Source organism: Gastrolobium bilobum, unplaced genomic scaffold, assembly GCF_033153095.1.
Source record: "Gastrolobium bilobum isolate Gb01-03AN ecotype WA unplaced genomic scaffold, APGP_CSIRO_Gbil_v1 utg1891, whole genome shotgun sequence".
Taxonomy (NCBI): Eukaryota; Viridiplantae; Streptophyta; class Magnoliopsida; order Fabales; family Fabaceae; genus Gastrolobium; species Gastrolobium bilobum.
Genome location: NW_026899025.1, coordinates 176,794 through 200,143, shown reverse-complemented (window position 1 = coordinate 200,143; position 23,350 = coordinate 176,794). Strand labels below are relative to the sequence as shown.

Below are 23,350 nucleotides of genomic sequence, written 5' to 3'. Positions count from 1 at the left end.
CTACATATTCTGAACTTTTGGAAACTTGGAAGCATATTGCATTTTCTTTTTTTCTTTTATATCTCTATTTGTACCATTAATGACTGTCTTGTGCACCAAATTTGAGTTTGAAGACTTTAGAACTCATTTTTATTCATTTAAAATATCAGCCATAGGTCTGGCTGTTCATATGTGAACCCAGAACATTGTATTTTTTTTTTTTAAAAAAAATCTTTAGCTTTCTTGCATGAAAACTCCCGACGCTTTGTTAATTGGTTTGTGAACATATTAGTATTAGTTCGTGGCTTCTTTTATAGAATTTTTATGAATAAAAGATCCAGCATCCTCTGTAAATCTAAGCTTGGTACTACTGATGTTCTTGCTTGTATGTGTTCAATTTGCAAAGAAAGTCCAACCTTATAGATGGATTTTTTGGCTTGCACGCATGACTCGAAGTTGTTCCATGGTATGTTTGAATTTCTTCCTTGAATGGGAAACAATTTTGTCTGGTGGTGCTTTTAAGTCGTAAGAAGTGAATGGATGGAGTGATGATTCTGGTGGCTCCATATGGTGTACCTGATTGGGTAATTTAACGTTTATTTTTCTTTGGTATGTGCTCATTTTGGTGTTTCTTACTGCAAGGGATTGAATAACTAGTTCGTCCATTGCACAAGCTTTTTAACTCTAGACACCAAACAATTGTATAAAAAATGAGAAAACAATTTACAGTAAAAAAAAAGTTCATTATTCGAGAGTTTATTTTAGCACCGTTTCTCAGCAATCATATACAAGTCCCTCGTCATTGCTTAAGAAGATGGACAGATGGTGAATGTTTTGTAAGGGAAACATGACTATATTGCTTAGTTTATTTGTGCTTAAAATATGCTTTCCGTGTGTCACACTTAACTTGAGTATTGTATTTAAGAGAGGTGGATCCTTATAAAAAGACCTTTACTAGTTACAAAGCTTTTGCTAGTGAAACAACCCTTATCACCTATATAATTTTCTGACACACACAATAACAAAAGATAATAATGATTAAGCACTTCATCAGCGTTTTACAACATTAAAATGACCAAAAACAATCCAAAATGTATCCTTTATTCGTCTAAATTAGCTAATCAACACTATAGCAAATTTATAGATACCAGCCAATAACTCTAGCAATACAGTGTCTTATTCCCAGTTCTTGGATTTCTTGTCTTTTAACTTCATAGTTGAGACTGGAAGTGGTGGGATGCTCTGTTCATGCCTGAACACGTTTTCAGGATCCACTTTAGTCTTTATTTTTACCAACCTGTTGAAGTTATCCTTGAAATACATATTACCCCAAGCAGTTGCCTGTAGGTAGCTTGTACTATTCTTCTTGTTCATTCCCAAATCAAGGTCTCTGTAGTTCACATATGCTTCCCTTGGGAACTTAGATACATAAGGAGTCATATAATTGTAAAGCTTCCTAATCCAGTCTATATGCTTTGAGGCATTCTTATCTCCATCTTGCCAAAGAGATAGGTACTGGATTTTGTATAGTGTTCCATTTCTGTGAGGGAAAGGGATATCAGATTCTGAAAATTTGTTCATCATTCCACCATATGGGTTCCAAATCATCAAGGGACTATCTTCTTCCAGCAATCTTTGCCATAACCCCAGAAGCCCAGCTTCTGGTAATGGTTCTCTTACAAAATCTGATTTGGCTTTGAAGTAGTTCTTGAATGTTGATTTTCCTTCAAGTAGAACTTCAGGGGGTGTATCATTTGGATAGCCAGCAATATAGAGCACAGATTTGATCCAGCTAGTTTCCAAGCAATCTTTTCTAGTCAAACCCAATTCAGGAAAGCTTTCTTTCATAACTTGGAGGAGTCTATCAGCCCCACCAAGGAAGAGAGCATTGTAAGAAGTTGTGATAGTTCTCTCAGTTTTGTTTCCAACAGTAGCTGGTTGAATGATGACCCTAATGAAGAGATCCTCATCAATATTGGGTGCCACTTCCTGCCATCTATGAACAATCTTGGTTGCATCTTGTTCTAGGCTCTTTGTAACTGTGAACACTGTCACAGTTTCTGGCACAGGAACCAACTTTATCTTCCACCAAAGAAGGATGCCAAAGCTTCCTCCTCCACCTCCTCTAATTGCCCAAAATAGGTCTTCCCCCATGGCTGTCCTATCAAGGACTGTGCCATTAGCATCAACAATTTGTGCATCTAGGACATTGTCAGCTCCAAGGCCATACTTTCTCATCATGGATCCATATGCACCTCCTGTAATGTGCCCACCCACACCTAAGCTGGAACATAGGCCAGCAGGGAAACCATGAACTGCACTTTTCTCATATATTCTGTAATAGACTTCACCAATAGTGGCACCTGCTTGAATCCAAGCACTATTGTCTTTTATATCAACGTTGATGGCACGAAGCTTAGACAAATCAATGATTATGAAAGGGGTTTCTATTTCAGAAACATATGAGAGTCCTTCATAGTCATGGCCACCACTTCGTACTCTCATATGGATACCAAGTTTCTTTGAGCAAATCACAGCTACTTGGACATGGGAATCAGTCAAGGGTGTGAATATAAAATCAGGTTTTGGTGCTGAAGGCACCAAATACCTTAGGTTCTGTGCAGAGAAATCAAGGATGTTGGTAAATGAAGCATTATTTGGAGTGTAAATTGATGCATAAAATGGAGCTGCCTTGTCTGAATAGAAACTGAGACATTGGACAAAACTTTCAACTGAAGCTGAAGCTGTCAATGAAACTGATAACAGGAGGATTAAAATTGCCAAGTGTGAACTTGGTGACACCATGATTTTGTGTTCTCAGGTCAGGGTTTCTATATTTTTGTGCTGAAGGAGGCTACCACAAATGTTATATATATACATGACTATGAACTATGGTGCTACTATGATACAACAGTTTACGTATGATTGACCTAAGACAAACGTCATACGGATGAAGAGTGTTGGCATTATCTTCAGGCCAATGTTCTAATCTTAATTATTACAGCGTGGAACATGCACTTTCTGATCTTACTTTGATTCCAAGAACATTGACCATCTTTCACATTTATCACAATATGTTCATCCCTGATAAATATAGTGGTATAAGCAAAGCAACAGTCTTCAATGGCCCCACCAGTTTATAAATATTTTTGAAGAATAACAGATAAGCTTGTCCTTATTCTTGCAGCGTCATATGATCATGCAACTACTAAAGGAAATTCTGCATAATTTGTTAAGATTCTCTTTCTTTCATAATATTCAATTCATTTCATGGCTTTGTAGTGGGGATAATTGGTAGGTCCACAACATCACTCATTAATTGGTGCATTTATTACTTCACCAGATATTGTTACGCGAAGTTTAATGGCACATCTTAGTTTTGTCGTACGTGTTTGCTAAGCGTGGCTAAGTTGTGTAGAAATCATAGTTTAAGTTGTAATCTTCGTAGTATACACAATTTTTTAGGTGTAGTGTGACTTCTAAATGTATAGAAAACTTAAAAAGAAAAGAAGAACGTTATGGTCATATATTTTTTGTTTATTATTTTGAGGACATTGGAGAGCTAGGTAACAACTTTAATTTGCTGGGGAAAAAAAGTGAGAAGAATTTCAATTCGGGTTGCAAGAATGTTTTTCAGTATAATACATTTCTTAATTTGTTGGAATAGCAGTTTTTTTTCTTTTTAACTTTTTTGGGTATGTTTGTTAATACAAATAACTATTGTAGCCAAATGATATAATCTTCCCAAGGTGTAGAAAGTCTTTAATTTGAACTCGATAAATTTTATTGATGAAACTTTTTTTTTTCAAAGTCAATAGTCAATATACATTCTTTTCTTTTTTTATAAAAACAAACGGATGCTTAAAGAGAGGAGAACTGACCAAAATGAAACAAAGTAAGAAACCGAACATCTTTCTTTACGCTTGGAGATAGATACAGAGGATTCCGTGTAGTACGAGCAACAAACTAATTTGTGCATAATAATTTACTAATTTGTTTTGGTACATAACAAATTAATAATTTACTATTTTTTTTTAAAAGTGTAGCATGAAGATTTTAATTTTTCTGCAAGGACCTATCAAGGATGACTCAAATAATAAATAAGAGTTCAGGGATTGAAGAGCTTATGTAATACTAGAGATTTGAACCAGCAAAAATGACATCCCAAGTTATCCGAAAGAGAATTAAGAAATATGTCAAGATTAAAAAATCTAATTCCACAAAATATAGGAAGAGTTGAACCTTATGAGGATATATGGGGACGATTCACCTCAAAGAGATAATTAAGATTGATATACCAAAAAAAAATTACAAATAAATTAAGGCTAGTTAATTTGGTTTGTTCAGCATTAACTAAAGGGAGTTCAAAGTCTTAGGAAGTCATACCCACTATAAGGTATAAGCCATAGTTGTATATGAATTTTTATTTTATTTTTTTGAATTATAACACCATCTTTAATTAGTTTTGAGATGTGTTTGAAGTCATAGCCACTAGAAGGCACTTTGAAGAGTGGATGACTATTAATGTGCCATTTAACCAAGTAGTGGATTATGTTCCAATAGGAATACAACAAGCCTGCCTATGGAGACTAACATCATATTGCATAAAAAAAAAGTGAAGTTTGATTGAAAATGCGATTAATTAGAAGAATGTGAAGTCGAGTTGGTGTACATTTTAAGATCTAAATAATAATTATACATAAATTCTTCAAAAATTTTGTGGGTAACAAGTTTTATTCTATAATTTTTTTAAAATCTTTTTATTGCAGGTGTCCTCAATCACTCTTACCCTAGATATAAAATGTGATTAGGCCAAAATGATAAGTATATCTATTATTGATAAATGGAAAGTCTTCTTTTAATGATAATACGTTGAACACTACCGTGAAATCTAGAACACATTTTTCTGAGATATTTCTTCTAATTCAAGCGAGATATTAGCCACAAGCAAGCCATCAAAGATAAGGACGAAAACTTAGTGCTTGTATTTTTCTTAAAAATTAAGTATAGTGTTAGCTTTGTATCGATATATTTTCTGTCTAGGCAAAACTTAAGTTAAAAACTTACATTGTGAATATTATCTATAATTTTTCCTTTTTTATGGGGGTACCTCATTAGCTGTAACATTTTTATTTAGTGTCTAAAGTACAATCCAATAAATGAGGTTACGAGTTTGATTCTGAAGGAAAAAAACGTGGTAAAATTGATGCTGGGGGTTGCTCTAACTGTATTTACCCGGTTTGAATTGCAAAATTTTGAAAGGTGTTGATATAACTTTTGCATTAATTTAATTTTTTTTGTTTACATTGAAATTTAGGATTAATTTGATCATATAAAATACATCATGCTGAGTAAAGTGGGTCAACCACTACAAATTTTAAAAAACTTTTTTTTAAACATAACGTACGGCACCATTTTTTTTTTAAACATAACGGCCACAAGATAAAATAAAATTATGTTAATAGTGTGTGCAAAAGTAAAACAAACATAGGCAATTGTTTAACAATTCCTAACTCCCATAAGGACTTTTTAGGTTGTCTTACTTGAAGTAATCGTGGTCACAAAAGGGAACTCTTGCATGATATATACATTATTAAATAGAAAAGCTAGCATATTGCATGCTTCGGGAATTCAATTGGTTTTCTCTTCCACTAGGGCTGACGATACCGATACGAGATATGATACGATATTTTGATACGTTAATTTTAAATAATATTATATTTTAATATGTTAGGATATGTTTTGATATTAAATAATATTTTTAATTAATATAGGGTATATTATATTTAATATTCGATAATTTAACAAAAAAATGAAGCTATACTTATAATATCCATTAATTTTGCAAGAAACATAAGATATCACAAATATTTATATTAAATTTAATAAAATGATAATCGTAATCCAACAAATTTAATTGTTGGAATTAAAAAATGCAACGTAACGCGACCATTGAATCCTTTTTTAAGTCTCTGCATGCAACATTTGTTGGAGTGTAGGGAAATGTCAGAGTGTCATGAAGTGTTAAAAAATATCAAACACAATATATCAAATTTTTTAAAATGTCAGTACATGATAAGTGGGTGGCGTTTCAATCTTAGTATCATATTGGGTAGTTCAAGCTGTTTCTCTCTTCTTTTTTCCTATATAAACAGATGGTTTTTCATGTTTAAATTATCTAAAGAAAGGTAATACTTTGGCCTGTAATCAAGTTTTGGGCTTCAGTTGTTTGAGTAAAAAAATTTCACTCTTCCTTTATTTGTGAGCTTCTTTTTTGAGGTTTGGTTGGTGAATATACACGTTCGCAGTTAACAATAATTAAATTTTGGAAATTGTGGCCACCAGACTTTATTTTGTGATGGTGAAATAAATCTTCATGAACAATGTCATTTTATTCAATTCTTTCTACTTATTCAATTTTTAGCATTTATTTATAGGTTTTATTTCTTTTATGTCATATAAAAGAAATTTTGTCTCCCGCTCTCAATTTGATTTTTGTGCTTTTTTTTTTTTTTAAATAAAGTGGGTCTCACCATTTGTTGTGAGAGCAAGAAAGAAGATTTAACTTATGTGAATAAGAAAAATAAAACTCTTTATTTATTTAATTAATTTTTTTTATCATTTTGTATTATTCTCCTTTGACTCATTAATAGTTCTCTAATAAGTCTTATATAATTAAGAGTTGTATTTATTTTATTTTCCTACACACAAAAGAGAAGTAGATCCCATCTTTTTCTTTTCTCTTTTTTCTTACTTGTGCATCTCACTTATAATTTTGTTTCTAGAACATAAATAACTATTTTTCTATCACAAGAAGATAAATATTTCCCTTTATAAGCATAGTTTTCTAACAACCCATGTCATTGGCTAAGTGGAAGCAAATATCTCAATAATGGTATACATCAATGGCGGAATGAGATTGTTGCATGTGTCTGCAAATGCAGACACAAATATTTTGAGATTTTTTTTTTTTAAAAGGGTGAGTAATTTAGGTCAAGTAAAAAAAAAAAATTTAAGAAGATTGAAAAAAAAAAGTAAACATAAGCCTAACCATGGTAGTTAAAATCGGGATCTTGCCTAAAATCTGAAGGAGGATAAAAAATTGTGGATTCATAATAATTCGACAAGTATCAATGAAAGGTAACTTTCTATATTTATTTTATTTGTTATTGTAACAGCTTAGTTGACTCTTGATTATTATTTTTGTTTATGTTAAGTTAAAGTTTTTTTTTTTTTTTTCTTGTTTATATTTTTTTTAATAATTTAAAATTTTCTTAAAAAAAATCTTTAAGGACACTGTCCCCGAACCTTCACCTTAAATGTGCACACACAAAAAAAAATTCTGTGTCTGCCACTGTATACATGATGTAATGATTTTTAAACTCTTGCATAAGGTCCCGTTGAGGCGAAGGAGGAAGAGATGAGAAACGTATATCTCGACCTTGTTTAACTGAATAAACTGGTCAATTAACTAAAGCAAATATCCGTAATGTATGCCATTAATTTGGATGCATTCAACCAAAGAGTGTGGTTTGGCATTGTTGGGAATGGTATGGGGGAGCCCAAAACCCTTTGCAAAGGGTACATCTATCAATGGGCCAAATGACAAATCATAATAAGTGAGCCGACACCACATTTTAACTCAAAACCTTAAGGTTGTAAGTTTATGGGTCTTTTGCACTTATATGGTCATCAATTGGTCTAGGTCTAGCCAATGTGGTACTTCATTACAACTCATACTTGAATACTTCCAACATTTTTCCCTCAAGTATGAGACCCAACATCATGCTCCCCCTTAAGGGCAACTTCTGCGGAAGTCTTTGTTCTTTAAGTATTGGAGTCACACTAGCCTTCTGCGGAGGCCTTGAAACATCACCATCTCTAAATACCCAGCCCAGCCAAACCTTTGGCTCTGATACCACTGTTAAGAATGGTACGGGGAGCCCAAAACCCATCGCAAAGGATACATCCATGGGCCAAGCGATAAACCACAATAAGTGGGCCGACACCACATTTTAACCCAAAACCTTAAGGCTGTAGGTTTATGGGTCTTTTTGCACTTATATAGTCATCACTTGGTCTATGCCTAGTCGATGTGGTACTTCTTTAGAACTCATACTTGAATACTTCCAACAGGCATGGCATGGCATGGCATGAAAAGTTATACTTTCGTTTAAAAGCGAGAAAAAATGGATAGGATATTCTTATACAGTGTAAGAATAGAAAATCTTACACCGAATCTTAATTATTGATTTGTCTGCATCTAACAACTCAAATATTTAATAAATCATAATCATTAAATATAAATAGGATTAATGACAAGAATCATTAAATATAAATAAAAATAACGACTAAAATTAAAAATATAGCTTATACAGATATAAAATAATTCTAACCTATAAAAAGATTATGATATTGAGACTTGCTGAGTGATATTTGTACTTTAAAATGGAGCATTTCGAAGAGAAATGTTCGTCAAACCTAACCAATCACTTTGGTCTCTCACTATACATCTTTTAAGTATGAAACTAATTTTTTTCTTTTGGCATTTGTGACATGGTTCAAATGCTTCACTCCAAGTGATGTTTGCCTCATAAGCTCTGATGCACGGACACAGACATGGAATACGGGACACGACACGCCGACACATTAATTCTAAAAAATATCATATTTCGACACGTTGGGACACATTTTGATATTAAATAAATTTTTTAATATATATATAACATAATTTATATTTAATACATCTAAGAGTCCATAATAAATCATATAACCAATCAAATATTTAAATTTCATAACATAAATAATTTTTCGTACTTTGTTAATTTTTCATGTCAAATTTCATAATAGAAAAAAATTAATTTATAAATTATTTATTTTATATTTAGTTAACAAAATAAAATTAAGATTTAAAAAAAAAAAACGTGTTCGAGCATGTCTGAGCAGTGACCGCGTGTCGGAAAAAGTTGACTGCGTGTCGGAAAAACGTGTCAGAGAGTTGACAGCGTGTCCCCAAATGTTGACCGCGTGTCCAAACGTGTCCGTAAAAATTTACATGTCCGTGCTTTCCAGCTCATAAGTTAAGATTGATAACTGAGTTATGTTTATCTCACTTGGTAGAAATGAGTTGTCAAGCCAAATTTTAGCTTAAATGAGGCTGATTTATTTCCTAAACAAAAAGTTTGACGATAACCTATTTATCTTATGTCAAGTCTTTTTTAAGGTCTGAGTTGACCTTTTCAAAAGTCTAAAGTTTTTCATTCCAAAAAAAAAGTCTAAAGTTTTGAATAACTCAACAAACCTATTAAATCGACCCAAGCCTAAAAACAAGTATATGATTTCAGGACATTATAACAAAAGTTTATTACAATAATAGTAACAACTAATAAGGTGGTGTTTTTTTGGATCTTTAAGTTTTGAGTAAATACTCTTTTTGGTCCTCAAAACGATGGCCGCTTTAGTCCCTAGTAAATAAAAAGGCTATTCGTGGTTCCATTTAGTTGAAATCGTGATCCCTCACAAATTCAAAAAAGACTAATATTAATACCTCAAAAGGACTAAAATGGGTCCACTTTAAATTTCTTAGAGACCACGAATAACTTTTTTATTTATTAGGAACTAAAGCGGGTATTGTAAGATTTACTCGAAAAAGATATTTACTCTTAAGTTTTTGAAGCGAGGGTATTTTTATGCAAAGAATGGAGTCATACTCGAAATGTAAATTTCTTAAATAAGTATGGTCTATGTATGGGCTGCAACTAGTCCATTTATGTTTTCTTGCGTGAAATATTTTGGGCTACGAATCAATTGAAACGTTGGGTCTTTCCCTCAAATTACAGTGTGGGCCCAATTACTAACTTCTTGGTTCTTGCTACGATAGTTCTGAGCTTTTAGCCCAATGTTAGACCCGTTGGAGTACTTACCCATCAAGGCCAGAGTATTGAGATTGGCCCATAATTTTGTGTCTGTAGTTATTTTGTAATTATGCTCATTCATTTGCTTGGTTTTTCGACGTTGACACTTTTGAATGATAAACAAAACCCGACTTCTCGTCTGGTAAACATTGATTCTAGTTAATTATTAATTTTTTGGTGAACAGTTAATTATTAATTATTAATCAAGGAAAGTACGTTAAAAATAATTAATAAGATATATATGTATATGAAATGATCTTGTATATATAAAGGGTAGGATTATTTTATATTCGTTTAATATACTTCCAATCATAATTTTTGATTTCACTTGTGTTTAATGACTTTGATTAATTAATTACATGAGTCATCCAATGCAAGTGGATCAACAACAAAAATTAAGAGTAAAATTTATTATTTTTAAACCGATATAAACTTATCCTATCCATTATTATAAGGTTTGGATCGACGTTTTCCTATGACATCATGAAGATGAAAAATAGAACTGATAGCATTCAAATATTCCAAAAGTACATGTGAACCAGCATAAACAAAAATTAAATATTATAAAGATGGGTTTGAGGATTTAAGGTATTACCGACAAATCCTCAAGAGCGACAAAAGACAGAGGTCGGGGTGACTGTGAGTCTGTGAGGACTCGAGCTCTCTGCATCTTTCAGCTCTCTAATTTTGACTTTTATCATTTATTGGGTTGTAATTACTAACTATTAAATAATTATTAATCCTTTTTAAATATTAGTCTTTTGATGCATATAGATTACTGGTTGAAATTGAATATAAGATTTATGATTCTTCTTAATCCTGTCATGTATATATATAGGTCCGTTTTTTCTATAGTTGTTGACAAAAAATTTCTTCTCCCACTGATTATAATTATACATTCTAAGAAATACATAGTTATGATATGAGAATTATCTTTTTCCTCTCAACACTTCAGGCGACAATTTCAAAAGAGAAATTTTTTTTTTTACAGGGGAATGCTATTCTCATTCTACATGAGTAAAGTTCTACGCTATGATGCACGGACACTGACACGGGATACGACACGACACGCCGACACGTTAATCTTAAAAAATGACATATTTCGACACGTTGGGACACGTTTTGATATTAAATAATATATATAATATAATTTATATTTAATAGATATAACAGTCCATAATAAGCCATATAATTAGGGTGTTCAAAATGTCGAAAAGAACCAAATCAATCCATAACCAAACTACTCCACATTTTATTAAAAACCGGTTTCATATGAAACTGCATTTTATTTTATAAACTGGTTATTTACCAAACAATAAAAATAATTGGTTATCCATGGTTATTCATAACCAAACCATTTTACAATTAAAGAACAAATAAGTATTATCTTTTATCCTTAGCGTTAAAATGTGAAAATTACATAAATATGAAACGTTTTTAAATGTAACATTATTAGAAAAGTCTCAAATACTAACAAAATTTATCGAAGAAAAATATTTCGTCGAAAATTTTGACAAAAATCATATTACGTAGAAAATAGAGACAAAATTTTTTTCATCGAAACTAGAGACAGAACAAGATTTTGTCATAATCACTAACATAAATTTTTAAGGGACAAAATCTTTCAATCAAAATTCTTGATAGAATCTAAATTTTGTCGAAACTTTCGACAGAAACATTTATGTCCAACTTTTCAACGAAAAAGAATTCTGCAAAATTTTAATGAAACACATTTCCATAAAAAATTTTTACAGAAAATAATTTCGTCAAATTTTTTTACGAAAAATATTTTCGTCCAAATTTTCGACGACAAATATTTTCAGCAAAATTTTCAACAAAACACATTTAGGGCAAAAATTTTGACCAAAAATATTTACGTAAAATTTTATGACGAAAACTATTTCAGAAAACTTTTTTGACGATATTTATATAAAAAATTTCTATTGTCAAAGTTCTTTACGGAATCTAAATTCTTTCCAATCATTTCCCTAAAAAATTTTGACGAAAATGATTTTTATAAAACATTTTGACGAAAAACATTTTTGTCAAAATTTTTATCGCAATTTTGTTCGTCAAAAATTTTCACGAAAATTTTTCATAGAAATGTGTTCCGTTGAAAATTTTGATGGAAATGTTTTTTATCAAAAAACTTGACGAAAATATTTTTCGTCGAATTTTTTTGAAGGAAATGTGTTTCGTTAAAAATTTCGACATAAATTTTTTTGTCAAAAGTTTAACGAAAATGTTTTCGTCGAAAACTTTCGACGGAATTTCAATTCTGTAAAGAATTTTGATGAATTTTTTTTTTTTTGTCAAAAGTTTTCGAAGGAAATGTGTTTCGTGGAAAATTTTGATAGAAATATTTTTCGTCAAAAATTTCGATGCATATGTTTTTTTTGTGAAATATTTTGAGGGAAATGTTTTGGTGAAATTTTTATTCCGTAAAAAAATTCGACAAAAAAAATTTTCGGTCAAAATTTTTTACAGATATGTTTTTAGTCACAAATTTTTATTGAAATATTTTTCGTCAAATTTTTTTGCGAAAATTTTTTATGGAAATGTTTTCCGTAATAATAACGTGAAACAATTTTTATAAGAATCATTTCGTCCTGAGAGTTCTAAAACAATGAAGATTCTTGCAAGAAATAGTTGGTCAACTATCTATAACCGGGAGAAACAAACGACTACTTATAAAAATAGCACAATCCACCAAAAATCGATTTTGAATTTGTTAAAAAACTGGTTTTGAACTTGACAACCGGTTTATGGTTCATAATCGATTTTGATTTAAAACCGGTTTTGAATTAAAACCGATTATTTTTGGAACCGATTTTAAACAGGTTTGGACAAATTAAAAAGCGGTTTTTTTTTTAAAAAAAAATGGTTCGGTTTAAAATCCAAACCGTTTAAAATTGGTTTGGTTAGGTTTTTGACAATAACCGAACCGAACCGCTCCATGCACACCCTTACATATAACCAATCAAATATTCAAATTTCATAACATAAATATAAACAAAAATAATTTTTCGTACCTTGTTAATTTTTCATGTCAAATTTCATCGCAACAAAAAATTGATTTATAAATTATTTTTTTATTTTTAGTTAATAATATAAAATTAAGACTAAAAAAAAAAAAACGTGTCCGAGCGTTGACCACGTGTTAGAAAAAGTTGACTGCGTGTCCGAAAAACGTGTCAGAGAATTTGACCTATCACTCCCGCACTAAGCACATTGATGTGAGGTATGACTGGATCCGGGATGTGGTGGAAGGTGGAGAGCTCGAACTCGTCAAAGTGCACACCTATGTAGCACCGATACGGACACGTGACACGTGACACGACACTCCGACACGTTAATTCTAAAAAATGGTAGATTTCGACACGTTAGGACACATTTTCATATTAAATAATATTTTTAATTTATGTAGTGTATATTATATTTGATATTCAATAATTTAACAAAATAATGAAACTAAACTTATAATATTCATCAATTTTGCAAAGAAACATAAGATATCCCAAATATTTATATTAAACTCAATAAAATGATAATTGTAATGCAACGAATCTACCAGTTGAAACTGAAAACTCAACGCAACGCAACATTTGAATCTTTTTTTGAATTTCTATAACGCGTGTTAGAGTGTCTGGAAGTGTCGGATACGACACGTCAGGGTTTTTGAAGTGTCGGTGCTTCATAGGTGCACACTGATCAAAATTGGTCCGACATAACGACGAAGCCGGTTCCAGTAAGGAAATTTGAAGACTGCTGTGAAGGAGCCAGGTTGATGGTTGATGTTGAAGTCGACGCATTGAAGTCGAAGGGGGAGATTTGTTGGGCTTCCTCCTTCAATGCTAAGTCCAAGCTCATTGAGGGGTTTCCTAAAAACCCTAAACCCTAGATCTCACCTCCTCTATATATTCATTAGTTGTGGATGGAGGCTAGGTTAAGAGAGAGATTAGAATTTTGAGAGAAAATTGTTTGAGCAAAGCTTTATGCTTTGTATTTGAGAGATCTCTCGAGAGAGTTTGAGTGAAACATCTCTATGAGAGTTTGACTATCACCATTGTTGGAGAGATTATGTTAACCACCATATTGGTGAATCTTAATTCTTTGTAACCATTATTTTAATAGTGGATTTTTGATCTGGACTAGGTCTCGTGGGTTTTTACTTCTTCATTGGAGAAGGTTTTCCCACGTTAAAATTTGTTTGTGTTCTCCTTCTCTCTCCTGTTTGCGTTTTTGATTTTTCGTTGTGCTGCCCGACCTGGTGAAGTTCAGGCCGAGGTATAGTCGAGATACGAGATCAAGATCTTGCTGAATGACTTCCACAAAAAGCTGCTTAACCGAGCTTGAGGGAACCGGTTTCCTAACACACACACACACACACACACACACACACACACACACACACATATATATATATATATATATATATATATATATATATATATATATATATATATATATATATATATATATATATATACACACACACGGAATCGAACACGTACTTAAGGACCCAGGCACTTCTATATTCGAACTAACACACGTTGGTGGAACAACAGATTTTCAATTTAGATTTTAACAAACTTTTTTGTTTTAAGACTAGGAACTAGGTTGCTAAGCTGATGCCTGCAGGTATTCATTATGTAACAATGATTTTTTTTTTATACATATAACGGGATCTTTGTCCATCTTGTGTAATTGAACATGGACTGCTTCCTATATATGTATCTCAAAATTCGGCAGTACAGTAAGAAGTGACAAATTTGCGACAACTGACTTTGTAGCTGAGAATCTGAGATTCCCGAAGTATTGATACATCCAAAACTACAAAGTACAAATGTTACATGCAATCTCCATCAGAGCATATTCTACCCTTTAAGCATTGTATTTCTCAATGCTTATTCCTTTCTGTATAATTAATATCTCCCTATCTCACGATTCATATTGTCCTCATACACTAAATAGCCGCATGTGTTGGCTATAAATAGTTAAGCTCTGAAAGTGCAGGCATATATAGAATTAAAAATGGCTTTCACATATATTAAATTTGCACTCCTATCAATCACCATTTTCATCTCAATTTTCCCTGAAACTTCTATTTCTGTTGACCTTGAAAGTGGTTTCCTTCAATGTTTTTCATCAGGTTTAGAAATTTCAAACTCAACTGCAAAAGTAATACTCACCCAGAATAGTTCTTCTTATGAACCTCTTTTGCAATCTTCCATAAGGAACCTTAGATTCTTGAACAGTTCAGTTCCAAAACCTAAACTTATTGTTACTCCACAAGAGCTATTCCACATCTAAGCAGCAATTATTTGTTCAATGAAACAAGGCCTTCAAGTAAGAGTTAGCAGTGGTGGGCAAGACTATGAGGGCCTTTCCTATGTCTCTCATGTTCCATTCCTGATCATTGATCTCATAAACCTTAGGTCCATAAGCATTGACATCAAAGATGAAAGTGCATGGGTTCAAGCAGGTGCTACTCTCGGAGAACTCTATTATTCAATTGCAAATACAAGTATGGTTCATGGTTTCCCAGCTGGAAGTTGCCCTACAGTTGGTGTAGGAGGGCACTTAAGTGGAGGTGGATTTGGTACCATTTTCAGAAAATATGGCCTTGCAGCTGATAATGTAATTGATGCTCAATTAGTAGATGTTACTGGGAAGATACTTAACAGAACTTTGATGGGTGAGAATCTCTTTTGGGCCATAAGAGGAGGTGGAGGATCAAGCTTTGGAGTGATTACTGCATGGAAAGTTAAGCTTGTACCTGTTCCCCCAACAGTGACAATTTTTTATGTCCCATTTACACTTGATCAAAATCAAGATGTTAATAACCTTTTCAAGAAATGGCAAACTATAGCTCACAAGCTTCCTGGTGAACTTTTTCTGCACTCAGTTATGAGTGTTGCAAATTCATCTTCTAATAGTGGATGTTAATTATCAAGAGACAAGAGGTATTCATTGTAATCCTTGTTATGTTGAACTACACAACATTGGTGCTATTATATAGCAAACCAATTGAAGAATACAAAGAGACACACTCAATGTGGGACTTCTATACTATGTACACTCAATGTGGGACTTCTATACTATGTGCAGCAACACTCCCCCTCAAGCTGGAGCATATAGATCGTATGCACCAAGCTTGTTATATATCTGATCTATTCTAGGTCCTCTCAAAGACTTAGTAAATACATCAGCTAATTGATCACTTGAGTTGACAAAACGAGTGACTATATCTCCTGAGAGAACTTTTTCCCTAAGGAAATGACAATCTATCTCAATGTGCTTAGTCCTTTCATGGAACACTGGATTTGAAGCAATATGCAAAGCAGCTTGATTATCACAAATGAGAGATGTTGGGCCAGTGTCTCCAAACTTGAGTTCCTTCAGTAGCTGTTTTAACCAGATGAGTTCACAGGTAGCTGTGGCCATGGAGCGATATTCTGCTTCAGCACTTGATCTAGCAACTACACTTTGCTTCTTACTTCTCCAGGAAATCAAGTTATCTCCAACGAATACACAATACCCAGAAGTGGATCTTCTATCAATAGGAGAACCTGCCCAATCAGCATCTGAGTATCCTACAACTCTGGTATGACCTTTGTTTTCATAGAGAAGACCTTTGCCAGGAGCAGTCTTGATTACTTGAGGATACGGATTACTGCATTCCAGTGATCTTCACAGGGAGAATTCAAGAACTGACTTACTACACTGACTGCAAAGGAAATGTCTAGTCGAGTAACTGTGAGATAGTTCAGTTTCCCAACCAATCTTCTATACCTTTCTGGATCAGAAAATAGCTCCCCCTGATTTGGTAAAAGCTTGACATTTGGATCCATAGGAGTATCAACGGGCTTAGCATTTAACAATGATGTTTCCTCAAGAATATCCATAGCATATTTTCTCTGTGATAGTACAATGCCATCTTTGGATTGGGCCATTTCTATCCCTAAGAAATATCGGAGTCTTCCAAGGTCCTTTGTTTGAAAATGATGGCACAAATGTTGTTTTATCTGAGTTATGCCATGAGTATCATTACCTGTAATGACGATATCATCAACATATACTACCAAATAAATAGAACCTGAATCAGAGTGTCTGTAAAAGACTGAGTGATCAGCCTCACTTCGAGTCATGCCAAACTGCTGTACAACAGTGCTAAACCTTCCAAACCAAGCCCGGGGAGACTGCTTTAGACCATACAAGGATATTCGGAGACGACAAACTAGGTTAGACTCCCCCTGAGCAACAAACCCAGGAGGTTGCTCTATATAAACCTCTTCCCGCAGATCACCATGGAGGAAAGCATTCTTTATGTCCAGCTGATACATAGGCCAGTGATGAATAGCTGCCATAGTAATAAAGAGGCGAACAGAAGTCATTTTCGCCACGGGAGAAAATGTGTCACCATAGTCAAGGTCAAATATCTGATTATAACCTTTAGCCACCAAGCGGGCCTTAAGACGGTCCACCTGACCATCCGGACCAACTTTAACCGTGTATATCCATCGACAGCCAACAACAGACTTCCCAGAGGGAAGGGGAACCAGATCCCAGGTACCACTACTCTGAAGTGCACTCATCTCATCAATCATGGTTTGTCGCCAACCAGAATGTGATAACGCCTCACCTGTAGTCTTAGGAACAAATACAGAAGAAAGAGAAGAGAGGCAAGCAAAATGGGATGGTGAAAGACGATGATAACTCAAATTTATTAAATACCTGGGAGGGGGACGAGAATCACGAGTACCTTTCCGGAGTGCAATGGGCACATCAATGTCAGACGGAAGGATCGGAGCTGCCAGAGGAGATGATGACGGAAGTGAGTCCACAGGAGCCTCAGTAACAATAGGGGCAGACTCAGGGGGGCAGGGTCCTGGGGAATAGGGGGACGTTGCCGACGATGATAGACCTGGAGGGGGGACGGGGACATCTAAAGAAGGAGATGGTGAAGGTATATAGTGAACTGAAACAGGTGGTAAAGGTAGCTGAGTAGCAACAGAATCACTGGGATGGGAGGAGGAGTCAAAGAATGGAATATACTCAAAGAATGTAACATCCGCCGAGACAAAGTAACGACGAAGACTAGGAGAATAACAACGATAACCCTTTTGTGAGCGAGGGTAACCCAAGAAAATACATTTATGTGACTTAGCAGATAACTTGTCAAGACCAGGACTGAGATTGTGGACAAAACAAGTAGAACCAAAGATGTGAGGAGTGAGTGGGTACAAAGGTTGATGGGGAAACAACACAGAATGTGGTACCTGATTATGAAGTACGGAGGAAGGCATCTGATTAATGAGATAACAAGCTGTGAGGACAGCATCGCCCCAATACTGGAATGGGATATGACCATGTAACAAAAGTGTCCGAGTAGTCTCAATTAGGTGACGGTTCTTGCGTTCAGCAACCCCATTCTGTTGAGGGGCATGATGTCTGGTGAAGGATGCCGTGAGATGCAAAGAATGTTTTAAACTGATGAGACAAATATTCACGAGCATTGTCACTTCGAAAAATGCGAATCGAAACACCAAATTGAGTAAGGATTTCATTAAAGGACTTGTTAAAAATAGAAAACAATTCAGACCGATTTTTCATTAAAAATAACCAAGTACATCGAGAATAATCATCAATGAAAGTTACAAAATATCTGTACCCCATAGTGGAAACGGTACGACTAGGACTCCAAATATCTGAATGAACTAAAGCAAAAGGAGACGAAGACCGACGACTGACACGATCGGGAAACGAACTACGAGTGTGCTTCCCTAACTGACACGACTCACAAGACAAACTAGATAAATTTGAGAAACGTGGGACCATCTTCTGGAGCTTAGCAAGATTGGGATGACCCAACTGAGCGTGGATAGTAAGCGGAGAATCCACAACAGAGCACACTGGAACAGAAGTTGAAAGCTGATAAAGGCCATTGGACTCAAATCCGACGCCAAGTGTCCTCCTCGAGCTCCGATCCTGCAAAATGACAGACTCTTTAGTGAAAGAAATAATACAGTCAAGGGATTGAGTCAAGAGACTAATGAAAATAAGGTTGAAAGGAGAATGAGGAACATAAAGCACATTCTCAATGAGAATAGAAGGAAAAAGGAGAACAATGCCAATCCCTTGGGACTGAACCAGTGACCCATTAGCTATAGTGATATTGGGCAAGGGACCAGACGTACAGAGAAAGGTAAATAAAGACTTATTACCAGAAATATGGTCAGATGCACCAGAGTCGAGAATCCATGGACCAAGAGAGGGCGAGTGCGAAACACCAACAAAGGAATTACCCGTGTGTGCACTAGAGGCAGTGGTACCAGGAGGTGGCTGTGATCCAGCAATCAAGGCAGAGTCCGAGGCAGGAGCAGTAGTTTGAGCAAAATGAGCGGAGCGAGGAGGGCGACCGTGAAGATCCCAACAACGATCAATAGTATGGCCCGACTTTTTGCAATGAGTGCAGAGAAAGCGTCTCGTAGAGGGTTTGCGTCCATGTGCAAAACCCTTGGAGACAAGGGCAGATGGGTCAATTGAAGAGGGAGCAGATACTGCAGGCTCCATAGAAGTCTTAGGTGAAATGCGAAGCAACGTAGACCAAACAGAGTCCAACGATGGAACAGTAGTAGAGCCCAAGATCTGATCCCGGTTGACAGAATATGCCGGGGGCAAACCATAAAGAGCCATGAGCATGAAGAACGTGCTGCGTTGCTCAAGTTCTTTAGCAGGATCTGCAGCAGGCGGCAACAGTTCATTGAAATCATGAAGGAGGCCCTGAACTTTTCCCAAGTAAGCAGACATAAAGACATCAAGTTGTTGAGCAGCAATAGTAGTGATCAAATTTTGACAAACCCCATAGAGTCGCTGAGTGTCATTGGTATAAAGTGACTTGGCCTGACGCCAAACAGACTCACAAGTGACGTGAGCACGAAAAATCTGCTTCAAGGACGAGTGGATGGTAGACTTGATGATGCTACATAACTGAGCATCAACCTTTTTCCAATGAGGGCGTACATCTACCGAGATGGACTCAGCCTTAGTAATGAGATGGTCAGTGTAGTCCTGTCCATCAAGCCAAAGTCGGAGATCAGAAGCCCAAGAATCATAATTGGAGCCATCCAACTGGTCGACGTGCAGCGGAACATTAACATAATTAGAAAAAACAGGCGGGTCAGCCTTTTGAGAACCCTTGGATGCATCGTGGGGTGAAAAATCAGCCATGGGTTACCTGAAACAAAAATGAACAGCAACGAAAAGCAAAGAAACATCTGTGAATAGTGACCAGCAAGGGAAAAGAAACCGTAGGAAGTCGAAACGAAGTCGAAACAACAAAGTGAGGACAGATCCAAGTGCGCAAGGAGAAGACGAAGGGAACCGTGGTGGTACGACGGCCAACCAGAGTGGGACGCGCCGCCACGCGCCGCTGCAACAAAATGAGTTGCAGCCGCTGTTTGACGCGCGTGAGAGCGCGTGTAGGAGGATCTGAGGATGGGTCCTGGACAAAAAGGAGCGCCTTCTCGTGGCGATCAGATCGATATGGGTTTCACCGAAAAATTCGCCGGAGACGGCGGTCAACGGCGGTGGACGGCGGTGGACAGTGGTGCCTAATGGCGGCAGTGATCAGACAAGTCCGTAGATGATATATGGAAGCCGGAAACTGACAGATATGACTGTTTCCGGAAAAAAAAACGTGGATTAGGATTCCTCTTGTTAGGCTCTAGATACCATGTTAATTATCAACAGACAAGAGGTATTCATTGTAATCCTTGTTATGTTGAACTACACAACATTGGTGCTATTATATAGCAAACCAATTGAAGAATACAAAGAGACACACTCAATGTGGGACTTCTATACTATGTACACTCAATGTGGGACTTCTATACTATGTGCAGCAACAGTGGAAAAACTGTACTGGTTTCTTTCACTGGATTATATCTCGGAACAGCTGAAAATCTGCTTCCTTTAATGCAGAACAATTTTTCAGAATTGTGTTTGCAGCATGACAATTGCACTGAGATGAGTTGGATTCAATCTGTTCTTTATTTTGCAGGTTATTCAATCAACAAATCCTGGGATGTCCTACTTCAGAGAAACCAAACTTTAAGAAGTTTCAAAGCAAAATCAGACTATGTAACGAAACCAATTCCTAAGGCAGGTTTGGAAGGGTTATGGAACATGTTACTTTAAGAGAACTCACCAATATTGATTATGACACCATATGGAGGGAGAATGAGTGAGATTTCAGAATCAGAAACTCCATTTCAACATAGAAATGGAAGTATATATGTCATCCAATACTTGGTATATTGAGATTCAAATGAAGAAACTCCAAAGCATATAGAATGGATGAGAAAGTTATATACATACATGGCACCTTATGTTTCAAAGTGTCCAAAAGCTTCATATTTGAATTATAGGGACCTTGACTTAGGAGTAAACCGTGGCAACACAAGCTATGAAGAAGCAAAATCTTGGGGCTTGAAATATTTTAAGTGTAATTTTAAAAGACTGGCACGAGTAAAGGCTGAAGTTGATCCTACCAATTTCTTCAGGAATGAGCAGAGCATTCCACCTTTGTCTTAGTTTTCTATCCTGTAAAACAAACCAGGATAAAATGAGGTTTAAACTTTAAACCATTTAGACAAAATGTCAATCACAAATTTAAAAATTTGCAAACTTTTCGGTGAGAGTTATATAATAATTTGCATTTAATAATATATAAATAAATTTAAATAATATTCTTGTGTATATATGTGCACAAAGAGCCCGAAGAACACGTTTACTACTCTCATAAACAACACTGAACTAGCGTGGGACTTTTTCCATCTTCCTAACTTATGAATGTTTATGTACACATCCACCATACCTGATGTTCTCATCAGACGTTCATCACGGGTTCGTGGCCCTCCCAATTATCTATGAGATTTTCACTGTAGTCTATTTGCTACTCATCAGTCTGCATCATCTTCAGGTACCATTTCTCAACCACATATTTTTCACCCCTTATCCAATGTTGTTTCTTATGATACTTGTGCAGCTCCTTTTAGACAATTATGTCTCAATATCACTACTCACACTGAGCCTAAAAGTTACTCTGAAGCTGCCAAATCAGACAAGTGGCGTTCAACCATGGCAGCTGAACTTTCTGCCCTTGATATTAACAATACCTGGAACATCGTTGATCTGCCTCATGGTAAAATACCAATCGGTTGCAAATGGGTCTACAAGATAAAATACAAGTCCAATGGAGATATTGAAAGATACAAGGCAAGATTTGTTGCCAAAGGTTTTACACAATTAGAGGGAGTAGATTATTTTGATACATTCTCTCCTGTTGCCAAATTAACTTCCATTCGCGTATTACTCTCAGTAGCTGCTATAAAAGGATGGATCATTGAACAACTTGATGTAGACAATGCTTTTCTTCATGGAGAATTAAATGAAGAGGTGTATATGCAGCTGCCTCAAGGATATCCAAATGCCAGAGATAATCAAGTATGTCGTCTTAACAAATCCCTATATGGTCTTAAACAGGCTAGCCGTCAATGGTATAACAAGCTTTCCTCCTCTTTGATATCTCTTGGTTACACTCAAGGACAAGCAGATCATTCTCTCTTCACTTTACAAAATGGTGATGAATTTACTGTTTTATTAGTCTATGTTGATGATGTTGTCCTTACGGGTAATTCTCATACTGAAATTCAACGAGTTAAGAAATTCCTTCATGAAAAATTTCGCATCAAAGATCTGCGATCATTGCGTTATTTTTTGAGCCTAGAAGTCTCATGCACCACAAATGGAATTCATCTTAACCAACGAAAGTATGCTCTAGAGATTCTTGCAGATGCTGGTATGCTTTCTACTAAACCATGCCTATCTCCAATGGAGCCTTCATTGAAGCTTTCTCGCACCACTGGGATTCCTCTGTCTGATCCATCTTCATATTGTCGACTTATTGGAAGATTACTTTACTTAACTACAACACGATCGGGCATAAGTTTTGCAGTACAACAGTTGAGCCAGTTTGTAGCTCATCCCTTGGACTCTCATCAACACGCAGCTCATCGTGTCCTGAGGTATCTCAAAGGTGCACCAGCTTTGGGATTGTTCTTTCCTTCTCAAAACTCCATTCAAATCCGCGCTTTTGCAATCTCCGATTGGGCTTGTTGCCCAGATACTCGCCGATCTATCTCCGGTCAATGTGTATTCATAGGATCTTCCTTAGTTGCTTGGCGCTCCAAGAAGCAAACGACAATTTCACGTTCTTCTTCTGAGGCAGAGTATAGAGCTCTTGCTGGGTTATCTTGTGAGCTTCAATGGCTACAATATTTGCTTAATGATCTCCATAATCCTTGGTCAAGTCCTGCAGCTGTATAATGTGACAATCGATCTGCTATTTGTCTAGCTAAAAATCCAGCATTTCATGATCGTTCAAAACATAT

General features: G+C 35.4%; 1 protein-coding gene and 1 pseudogene across 1 annotated transcript; one reads left to right on the top strand and one right to left on the bottom strand.

Annotated features, from left to right (window-relative positions):
- Window positions 1-1,155: 1,155 nt before the first annotated feature.
- On the bottom strand, window positions 1,156-2,875 carry LOC133286343 (monolignol oxidoreductase AtBBE-like 13). Its single transcript, XM_061483749.1, has one exon. It carries the CDS (start codon window positions 2,782-2,784, stop codon window positions 1,156-1,158), a length of 1,629 nt encoding a protein of 542 aa, XP_061339733.1. The 5' UTR covers window positions 2,785-2,875.
- Window positions 2,876-14,927: 12,052 nt separating this feature from the next.
- LOC133286346 (tetrahydroberberine oxidase-like) lies at window positions 14,928-21,491 on the top strand (annotated as a pseudogene).
- Window positions 21,492-23,350: the final 1,859 nt, after the last annotated feature.

What these genes read in the sequence shown, in the direction of transcription:
- LOC133286343 (XM_061483749.1), bottom strand. Translation starts at nt 2,784, where the DNA reads ATGGTGTCACCAAGTTCACACTTGGCAATTTTAATCCTCCTGTTATCA.